This window comes from Archocentrus centrarchus, chromosome 21, assembly GCF_007364275.1.
Source record: "Archocentrus centrarchus isolate MPI-CPG fArcCen1 chromosome 21, fArcCen1, whole genome shotgun sequence".
Classification (NCBI taxonomy): Eukaryota; Metazoa; Chordata; class Actinopteri; order Cichliformes; family Cichlidae; genus Archocentrus; species Archocentrus centrarchus.
Genome location: NC_044366.1, coordinates 32,395,363 through 32,406,999, shown reverse-complemented (window position 1 = coordinate 32,406,999; position 11,637 = coordinate 32,395,363). Strand labels below are relative to the sequence as shown.

The 11,637-nt window shown below is 40.6% G+C and overlaps 1 protein-coding gene across 1 annotated transcript; it reads right to left on the bottom strand.

Moving 5' to 3' along the window:
• Positions 1–4,639: 4,639 nt before the first annotated feature.
• On the bottom strand, positions 4,640–11,306 carry LOC115800225 (trace amine-associated receptor 1-like). Its single transcript, XM_030757469.1, has 4 exons — positions 11,134–11,306; positions 10,647–10,896; positions 10,122–10,340; positions 4,640–4,723 (listed from the first exon to the last, which is right to left on the bottom strand). Exons 1-4 carry the CDS (start codon positions 11,304–11,306, stop codon positions 4,640–4,642), a joined length of 726 nt encoding a protein of 241 aa, XP_030613329.1.
• Positions 11,307–11,637: the final 331 nt, after the last annotated feature.

Here is an 11,637-nt window from a genome sequence, read left to right as displayed (position 1 = left end):
CTGACCCAAAAACAGGGTTTCCCCTTGTGGGGGCAAGGTTCCAGTCCCCACAAGGAGCAATTGGTCCCCACAACGTAGTATATGTCAGGAAAATTGTCCCCACAAGGGATTATAAACATACGCACCCACACACACACACACACACACAATTTTTTTGTTGGACGTTCAGCAATAAAGCCTCTCTAAAATCAGTGTTGCCTTTGGAGTTCACACTGTTCACACTGTTCACTGTTAACCTGGAAATTGCACTCTGGATAATGACACTAATTAAACTGTCTTAATTTAGACAAAGGTTCAAAAGTCTGTATCTTTTTGTCTCTACATTCTTGATATGTTCTCGTTAAAAACAATTTTACATTTACAGACTGATGATGCATTGATTTACTGATTTAAAATCTTATTGGGGCAGGTTTCACAGTATTTCTACAGTATGTTTGCCTCACTGATGTCATACTTGAATACCTGCAGAGTGATGATAAGTTTAGTAGCATTTCTAAACCAGGGGTAAAACAGAGTGTAGATCAGAGGGTTTAGACATGAATTAAAATAAAAGAACATGAGCACAAGAAATGTAGGTGAAAAACTGACCACACTTTCTTGTTCAAGAAAGTAGCAGTAAAACGGACAGAAGCATGCCAGAAACACAACTACAAGAACCCCAAGAGTCCTGGCTGCTTTCAGCTCAGATCTGTTTGTTTGATTCAGTGAAGGCTGAAGTGTGACAGCTGTAACATGAGAGCGCATGGCACGAGCCTGAGACACAGCCACCACAAACACTCTCATATACAGAACTATGATGACAGAAACTGGAATAATAAAGGCTAAAAAAAGGTCAGCCATACCAACAATATTGTTGATGACAAACACACACTCTCCATAACAGGAATTATACCTGCCTGGTTCAATCAGGATATCTTTCGCATAATAAATAATGTAGAAAATAGAAAAAAGCCAACCCAGACAAACACTGAGTTTGACTCTCCCCACAGTGATTCTGGTGGGGTAATGCAGAGGATCACAAATAGCCACATAGCGGTCAACTGATATGAGAACTATATTAACTGTTGATGTATAGGTAAGAATGCCGAACAGATACCAATAAACAGAACACATAAGATCACCAAGTACCCAACAGGTTGTGTTTCTAAAGATTTCTAATGGCATCAACAGGAGACCCACAAAAAGTCTGAGACAGCCAGAGAGAGGAGGAGGATGTTACTGGGTGTGTGGAGCTGCCTGAAAGGGAGACAAGAAAGAAAAGGAAAAAAAAAAAGCAAATATTACACAATAATCATGTCAAAATCTTATCAGTGAAAGTGTTCCATGTTTAAATAATGCTTTACTCTAACGAAATGAATATTATAGTCAACTTCACTTCATTCATTCATCATTAAATTCATTTGACTTAAATCTAAGCTTTCACATATCCAAAAGTTAAACTGTAGTTTCAATTCAGTTCATCTCAGTCTCTTACCTGAAGTAAGAGACTGAGATGATGACCAGCAGATTGAGTACAACAGTGATCAGAGGGATGCATGAAAGCACAATGTTCAGGGGCACAGCTTTGGACCAGTGAAGTGTCGGCTTGCTGCAGGAACTGTTGAGGAGTTGTGGAAAACAGAGCTCAGCTCCTTTCTGTGTCTCCATCATCAGGCAGCTGCAGCTCCTGCAGCTCTGATCAGAACTTTTTCTCATAAAGCTGATTTATCTCCTCCCTCCCAGCAACCTCTTTAAGTCTGCAACATAACCCTCCTCTCTCTCTCTTGCTCTCTCTCTCTCTCTCTCTCTCAACACAACCTCTCTCACTTTTCACACTAACTGTCTCACACAAAGTTTATTAATCTGGGACTCTTGATGCTGATTATTGTTAGATTAGTGTCATGGTCTTGGGTCTTGGTCCTAGAGCTTTCATTTTTGGACTTTTTAAATTTCTGTTTATTTCATATTCTCTGTTTGGTTCTTGGTTTGTTTTTTGGCTACATGTTCATCTCAATGTATTTTCATTCATATACTGTATTGAGTCTCAGGTATTAGTTTCAGTTTTTGCTTATATTAGGTTTCATTAATGCCACGTCATACCCAAACAACCACACTGATATTCTGTCTCTCATACTATTTGACATCGTATGAAGCTATAGCATAATATCAATAGCATCATCCCAAGTTTTGGTGAGCACCATAATTCAGTTCAATTAAATCAAATTTTACAACAATTAAAAAGAAACCCAGCAATCAAAATGACCACCCTATGAGCAGCACTTGGCGACAGTGGGAAGGAAAAACTCCCTTTTAATAGGACGAAACCTCCAGCAGAACCAGGCTCAGGGAGGGGCAGTCATCTGCTGCGACTGGGTGGGGATGAGGGGAGAGAGACAGGATAAAAGACATGCTGTGGAAGAGAGCCAGAGATTAATAGTAGTTAATGTTTCAATGCGAAGTGGGGTATAAACAGAGAAAATGAGAGTAATGGAAAAATACTCAGTGCATCATAGGAACCTGCCCCGCAGCCTAGGTCTATTGCAGTGTAACTATGGGAGAGTTGGGGCCACCTGATCCAGCCCTAACTATAATAGATCAATTCTTCTTCACCACATACTTGACCTCTTCGGAGGACTGCTCCAACTGTCCTCTCAGAATTTTCAACTTTGTGATTCTTTTCTGCACAAATAGTCCTCATGAAGCTGAGAACGGTTTTCCTTCTTTTTTCTACACTGCTGAGGAAAGTCTCCTTTTAGTGATACTCCAGTGAGCTCTTGGAAGTGGACTGTTGCACCAATTTCCTTGAACTAAAAAGGCCACTACTCCATCAGAAAATAGACATAAAAAAAAACCAAAAAGAAAATGGACATCCGTCCCCTTGTTTATAGCTTTGTATTGGGAGTAGCAGGTGCACGTCATTAGAGTTTTTATCTCTTCTGGCCTAAAATTTGTCTCTTCACTGAGCATCTTCATTTTGTCTTTTTCTCCTCTTGGCTTTTCAGTGTCTCACTCACTGGCATGAATTTTATGCACCACTTTCTGTAGCCATGTGTGTCTTGAAAAGCTGCTTCTTTCTTTTTTAGGTAGGATTTAATTTGTGTTCCACTCATCTGATCCCTGTTTTCATTTCATTATCTTTGGTGCTGTATATCGCTTTACATTTTCTATTGGTTTTGTAACTGTTTGGCCAGTGAATGATATCCTGATACGACCACATCAGCTGCTATGATATCTTGCTGGGACTGTGGGTACATGGCCATTTTTTTTTTTTTTTAATAAATTTGTTTTTGTTTTTTTTTTGGCAGTTTCTGTAGAGGCTTGTTTACTCAAAGACATACAGTCAATCACCATCCCAGAGACAATAATCTGGATTGAATTTCGCTGGTGTCTCATGATATAACTGTGTATAATTATAAAGCACATTGTCCATAGTCAGTCATAGTAAGAATAAGTGCTGGGTAAGGATGTAAATGTTTTATTTATTTATTTTTTAATTACTCTATGGGATCTTCTTGATTTTGAGATATGTCACTAAAGACACAGAGATTTTGAGCACATATCATGTCTACAATGTCTTTCAGTTGCAGGGTCAAATGCCAAACCTCATCTGCTGTATCTTTCACTTGGTCACCAATAATGATAGACAGCAGCCTTATAAAATTCCAGTTCTGCATGGCCTGTCCTGAGAGTTAATCTGCTGAAGTGCTGACTTCACATGGCTTTGCAGAAGCATTCAGAGTGGAGTAAGTGAACTATGCCCTTTTTTTAATCAAGTTAAGATAAAGTGCAACATCAAATTGCAAAACACTGTCAAATATATCTTGTCCTGGACAAGGTGGAAGACTGGGCTGGCATACATTAAAATGTTTCAAAGAGTTGAATACTGACTTAAGTTTTACCCTTCTGGAGGCAGTCAACAGCAGAACTGTTGCTGTAAATGGTTCACACTGGTCCACACAGATTTGGATCACTATCCTTAAAATTCAGATCTGTTTTTTATACAATAGCTACAGAAGAGTGACTGAACTTTTCTGAGAAACCACCAGTGCAATGTGAGCACAAATTATCTCCTTGTCAAGCCAGAGGGTAAACAAGGGGTGGACCCAAAAGCAGACTCAGCAGTGGAGCATAAACAAACACAAGTCTCTTCTCTATTAATCACACTAACTTCACAGAATCACAAATGACTTAAATGCTTTTAACTGGGACAAGGAGAGTGCAGGCACCAGACAATCGGCTCACGGGCGGATTACCGGGGCGATGTACAGGCAGGTGAGTGAAGTCTACACAGAGGGAAATAGTGGTTAGTGGATGTAGAAGGGAACGGAGATAGCACATTAATGGCACCAGGGAGGGAAATATGACTGCAATACAAGTCCTGTGGAGGAGGTGATGTGGGTGGTTGTTGGTCCAAAATGTCCAGAAGGACAGGCAGGCTGGGGGCTTGGTAATCCATGAGGGAAGTAGCTGACCTGGAGCGAGAATGCGAGAAACTGTGCGTGACCAAAAAAATAAATGAATAAAATTCACAAAGGGACATGAAACTTGAAACATGGCACAAATCCAAAATGTAGCAAGAGAAGGCTGGAAGCTAGTTACTGGAAGGTTAACACTCTGGCAGAGAGAGGAGGCTCAAGCTGGTCCTTAAAAGCTGGTGGAATTACTGATGAGCACCAGGTGTGATGGTTGCCAAGGGAACAACCTCCAGCTCCGTCCTGCAGGGGAGGAGACCCAGCCACCCAGCCTAGGAGGGAAAAAAGGAAAACAAAACCACACCCACATTGCAACACCCTGAACCCTGACACTCCTGCAATGCACTATAAGGTCCCTTTGACTACCATTTTATCTGATGGTACAATCCCATTTTCCTCCAGTTCCTCAAGTCTACCAGTAATTCAGTGAACACCTTAGCATGCCCAAATTCTTTGAGATCTTTTTCTCTTTACACTAAAACAGTGACATGTGGTGTCTGTTAGATGGATTGGCAGATAAGCAAAAGATACATAAACAGCTAATACTTTGTTTTGTCTTTGTGATGTTAATAACCTCAAAAACATTCTGGTATAACATTAGTTTGAAAAGGGATGGATTCTGAACAAAGAATTCATTGGATTTGAATATCTGACCATCACTAATGTCACTTAGAACACTCTTCCACAAAATGCTTCTTCAAGTGAAGAAGCTTCTTCCCTGAAGCTGTAAGAACTCTGGTGGGGCTGTGTATCTGTACTGCTCTTGCACAACTCTGCATACTTTCATCCTGCTGTCATTTGTGTAAGTCACTGCTGTGGCACCACGGGTCTCTAACTTGCCATTACTCCACATCCTAAACTGTTCATTCCATATTTATATTATTTACCTTGTGTTACATCCCAAGGTCTAGGGGAAAACAGGGCATAACACGGAGCACTATTTCTCCACTCCAACCACAGCCAAGAAAAGCCAGCAAAACTATTTGTAGTATGTAGTAGCTTATTTGCTTAAGAGGTGAGCAGTTCCAAAACAACAAACAAAACGTGCTGAGTGTCCCTAATCTAACCTACAAACAAAAAGCAAACAAAAGACAGGTATCTGACCTGTGTTCCTACCCATAAACATGAGACAAACAAAAATGGCTTTGCGCTCCTACATACCTGTTGCAGTGCTCAATATTTACAGTGGTTATCTTTCACAGGTCAGCATGGTGGCACAGTGGTTAGTACTGCTGCCTCAGAGCTTCAATCACATCTAGAAGACCTGACTCACAGCTAGAAGATCCTGGGTTTGAATCACTGGCCTGGGCCTCTTTGTGTGGAGTTTGCATGTTCTCCCCGTGTCTGCATGGGTTTCCTCCCACAGTCTAAATACATGCAGTTACCGGGGTTAGGTTAATTGGTCACTCTAAATTGCCCATAGGTGTGAGTGTGAATGCGACAGGCTGGCAACCTGTACAGGGTGTACCCTGCCTCTCACCCAATGATAGCTGGGATAGGCTCCAGTTCCCCCTTGATGCTGAACACGATAAATGAAAGAGAATGGATAGATGGACGGATGGATGGATCTTTCACAGGTTACTATTTACAAAACTAGAGACTAGCATGCACAGATGAGCACACTCAAATCCCAGGCAAAGTGGTGACTGTTGTTGGGCCTGGAGGAGGCAAAGGACAGGGGCAAGGTGGCTTTCAGCCTGAGCATTTGAGGCAGCTTTCCATCCAATTATCAAATCGGCAGGCACCTCCTCCGCCTGGCCAATCCGCAGACCTGTTTTACCGATACGCACGCGCTCACACACACGTTTTCGTGAAATATAAGGACGTATAACAAAAATAGGACAAATGGGTACGTGCCTTCCAAAGGTTCTAGAGGCCTGAAAATCAAATGGTTTTGGACCCATGCTTCGAGGAAAACATTCATCTATTGAGATTTTAGCCAAAGGTATATTTTGGTCAAACCTGATTTTTATGTGACTTATGGGGACATTGTCTGGTTTATGTGACTTATGAGGACTATAACCTCTCACACAGTTATTTCATGTCTAAGTGAATTGTGAGACCCAGAGATACACACAATATTTTCGAATATACGTGACTTATGAAGACCAGATAACTACAATACTACAGTGTCAGTATTTGCAACATGTTTGAAATATCTGCATAAGAAGCATAGGTGTGTATTCATCACACTCACCAGTCAAGTAACATTTGAAATAAATCAGATATTTATGTTATTAGAAGACAGTAAAACTGAGCTGTTCTGGTACTTGAAAGAGACATATTCAAAGAATATGGTAAGTCTACTGTTTAATCCTTATTGTACGGCATTTATAAATTTTGTAGATGGCATTCATGTGTAAAGGGAGGGAAAAAAACAACACTGACGTTCTTGATTTTTTTTTTTTCCTTTTTTTAATTGCTGGCAAACAATGAGGTTTCTTGAACATTGTGCTATTCCAAAAAAAAATTGATTAATTAATAAAATTAAATGAATAAATAAAAAAGCTTCAATTGTCTATGAAACTGAACAGTATGTTTATATGGGTTGGTTGAAAAAAAAATGTGTTGTGTCATATTAACTCAAATTAAACTCATGAATCCCATTCCACGGGATTTGTTGATAAAAGTCCAAAAAACACATTCACAAACATCTAGCCAACAACAAAGTAGTGTTGAAAACTTAGGTGATAACTGTAACAGTTACTTCACGTATCACTTTTTTGTTTAAGAATCAGAATCAGAATCTTTATTGTCATTGTACACAGAAGTTACACAACGAAATTTAAAATGCATTCCTTTTAGGTGCCTCAGACAATAAATAATAAAATAATAAAAATATGAGTGATAAAAATGATTACTAAAATACAGTGCACAATAATAAATTAAGACGAATCTAGCCCCAATACACACACCAACGCACGCACACAGTCAGCACTACCACCCCACATCACTGTCCAAACCACACAGAGTTCAGTTCAATGATAGCCCTGGCATAAAAGCTGTTCCTCAGTCTGTTTGTTCTGGCCTTCATTGTCCTGAAACGTCTGCCTGATGGCAGTAGCTGAAACAAGGAGTGTCCAGGGTGTGAGGGGTCCTGGAGGATGTTCTGTGCCCTCCTCTGGCAGCGGGCATTGAACAGTTCCTGGAGGGAGGGCAGGGGACAGCCTATGATCTTTTGAGCCGTGTTTATGATTCGCTGGAGTGTTTTCCTGTCTGCTGGTGTGCAGCTGTTGAACCACACGCACAGACAGTAGGTCAGGATGCTCTCTACACAGCAACGGTAGAAGGACACCAGCAGATTCTGGGTCAGATAGTTGCTCCTAAGAACCCTCAGGAAATGCAGTCTCTGTTGGGCCTTCCTGACAATGCTGGTCGTATTGATACTCCAGGTCAAATCATCCTGCAGATGTACTCCCAGGAGTAAGAACATACTCTGAATTTATCTTATTTTCTGAAAGAAATTAAAGCAGGTCCTGTAAATAAAAATCACTGGAAAGTTAAAAAAAATTGATATAAAAAATTCATATAAAAAAATAAATATAAATAAATCTATAAATACAAATATCTATAAATATCTATAAAATATCTATAAATGCAAAATCATAAAAAAAATCTAATTTGACAGAACTGAGCACCTTACAAAAGCAGAGAATGAAAATAAAATCTCCTGTCACTGATAAAATTGCATCTAATTCAAGTTTTGGAGTTTATAGTTCTATTTATTCATCTTCCTTTTTAATGCTACGATTCTGTTATGTATGTTGCAGCCACAGCTCTGAGCAGCAACCTCAACAGTGGAGGTGTGGAACATGGTCCACTCGGACTCAATGTCCTCAGCCTCCCTCGGAATGCTGTCGAAGTTCTGCCGGAGGTGGGAGTTGAAGATCTCCCGGACTGGGGCTTCTGCCAGGCGTTCCCAGCGCACCCTCACAATACGTTTAGGTGCGCCAGGTCTGTCCAGCATCTTCACCCGCCACCTCATCCAACTCACCACCAGGTGGTGATCAGTTGACAGCTCAGCTCCTCTCTTCACCCGAGTGTCCAGAACATACGGCCGCAGATTGGATGATACGATTACAAAATCGATCATCAACATGCTACCAAGGGTGTCCTGGTGCCATGTGCACTTATGGACATCCTTATGTTGGAACATGGTGTTTATTATGGGCAAATTGTGGTTTGCACAGAAGTCCAAAAACAAAACACCATTGGAGTTCAGATCGGGTAGGCTGTCCCTCCCAATCACGCCCCTCCAGGTCTCACTGTCACTGCCCACGTGAGCGTTGAAGTCTCCCAGCAAGCCTCGTCCGTGAATTGCCACCTTAACATAGCTCCCAGTGATCCCAGGAGCTATGTTGCCCGGGGACTTGTCCCCCTGGTAGGGTCTCCCATGGCAAACTGGTCCTGTGTGAGGGTACAGACAAAGAGCGGTTCAGAAGACCCCTATGTCTGCAATAATGAGGGAACAGTTTACACTGCCCGGGATAGGGTTACTGGGGCCCCACCGTGGAGCCAGGCCTGGGGAGGGAAGTCGAGGGAGAGCACCTGGTGGCCAGGCATTAGCCCGTGGTGCCCAGCCTTGCGCAGCCCGAAGAGGTTACATGGGCCTGCCCTCCTGTAGGCCCACCACCCGCAGGAGGCGTCGTAGGGGTCATGTGCAGTGTGTGTGTGTGTGTGTGTGTGTGTGTCGGGCGGTGGCCAAGGGCGGAGGCCCTGGCGGACCGATTCCCTGCTATCGAGACTGGCTATTGGGTCTATCACTGGTACTTTTCAATAACCAAATCAATTATTTTGACTGGAACTGTATTGTCACAAAACAACATTATCTTGTGTTTACCCAACTCTTGTTGTTTACCCAACAACAAGAGTTGGGTAAATCTCATAGAGCATGTTTAACAACTGGATTTGAACTGGCAAATCACTTGTTATATTAGTGTTCCCCTAAAGTGGCAAAAGGATCAGAAACAGTAAAGAAACTGGAGAGAATCGTAACAAGTCTGCAAAGTCGAGATTAAAAACAAACAAATAAGGCCATTACATTTGAGCTACACTGTGTGCAGGAGTTTGAATGACATTTTGTGCTGCTTGATTTGAGGACTTTTACCAAAAGTGGAAATATTCACTGCACAATTGTTTTCAATAAACCCAGTGATCATTGCCTTAGTTTGTGTTGCATTGTGTTTTCCTCAGCCCATCAAATAAATGTTTAACGCAACTTACTCTGTTACATGATCTTTTTCTCATTCCATTATATCAGTTTTTAATTTTTGTTTATTACATGGACAATTGCATTCACATTAGGCCAGAAATATATTTTAGCATCAAATATTACCAAAAAATGTGTAAAACATCCTTCACATTAAGAAAGTATGATAGACAAATTTATCATCAAATGTGTCTTAATGCAGCCATTAATCAATGTCTGTTTCAGTAAACCTAAAAAACAACTTCATCTATTCAAAATTGCACTCTGGATATTAACATTAATTTAACTGTCATAATTTACGAGAAGATTTAAAAGTCTTTATTTTTTATATGTTTTTGATACAGTCAAACAATTTTACATTTAGAGACTGATGGATGTACTGATTTATTTAAAATAGTATTGGAACATGTTTCACAGTATTTCTATAGTATATTTGCCTCAGATGTGTAATACTTAAATACTTGCAGAGTGATGATAAGTTTAACAGCATTTCTAAACCAGGGGTAAAACAGAGTGTAGATCAACGGGTTTAGACAAGCGTTTAAATAAAAGACAATGATCACAGTAGCTATAGATGGATCATTGACCGCATTTTCTTCAACAAGAGTGTAGCAGTAAAACGGACAGTAGCTTGCCAGAAACACAACTACAAGAACCCCAAGATTCCTGGCTGCTTTCAGCTCAGATTTATTTGTTTGATTCAGTGAACGCTGAAGTGTGACAGCTGTAACATGAGAGCGCATGACACGAGCCTGAGACACAGCCACCACAAACACTCTCATATACAGAACTATGATGACAGAAACTGGAACAATAAAAGTTAAAACAAAATCAATTATACCAGCAATATTGTTGATGACAAACACACACTCTCCATAACAGGAATTATACCTGCCTGGTTTTATGAGCGCTTCTCTTGTGTAAAGACTGTAGTAGAACATAGAAAAAGACCAACACAGACAAACGCTGAGTTTGGTTCTCCCCACAGTGATTCTGGTGGGGTAATGCAAAGGGTCACAAATAGCCACATAGCGGTCAACTGATATGAGAACTATGTTCCCTACTGAAGCACAGGTTAGAATGCCAATCAGATAAATATATACAGAACACATGAGATCACCAAGGAACCAGCAGGTTGTGTTTCTAAAGATTTCTAATGGCATCAACACAAGACCCACGAGAAAGTCTGAGACAGCCAGAGAGAGGAGGAGGATGTTAGTGGGTGTGTGGAGCTGCCTGCAGGGAGATAAGGAAAAAAAAAGAAATATTACACAATAATCATGTCAAAATGTCTTCAGTGAAATGTTCCACGATTAAAGCATGATTAAGTCTAGAAACATGGACATTATATCATGGATATAGTACACAAGAATTTGCCAAGTTCACTTTGTTCATTCATGTTATGTAAATCTAAGCTTTCACATGTATGAAAGTTAAATTGTAGTTTCAATTGAATTCATCTCAGTCTCTTACCTGAAATAAGAGACTGAGATGATGACCAGAAGGTTGAGAGCAGCAGTGATCAGAGCGATACATGACAGCACAATGTTCAGGAGCACAGCTTTGGACCAGTGAAGTGTCGGCTTCCTGCAGGAACTGTTGAGGAGTTGTGGAAAACAGAGCTCTACTTCATTCTGTATCTCCATCATCAGGCAGCTGCAGCTCCTGCTAATTTAAGTCCCCCCCTCCCAGCAACCTCTTTGAATCCTCCTCTTTATCTCAACCTATTGTACTTTCACTTTTTCACAGTCATTGTCTCACACACAGTTGGTTAATAGTTTGTCAGTCTGTGACTCATGATACTGTTAGATTAGTACCAAGACCCAGGACCATGACAATAGCGTTTTAAGTTTTTGCGCATTTAAATTCATGTTTATTTAGTATTCTCTGTTTAGTTCTTAGTTTGTCTTTTTGGCTACATTTTCATGTTCATATATTTTCAGTTGCATTTTGAGTCTAAGTATTAGTTCTAGTTTT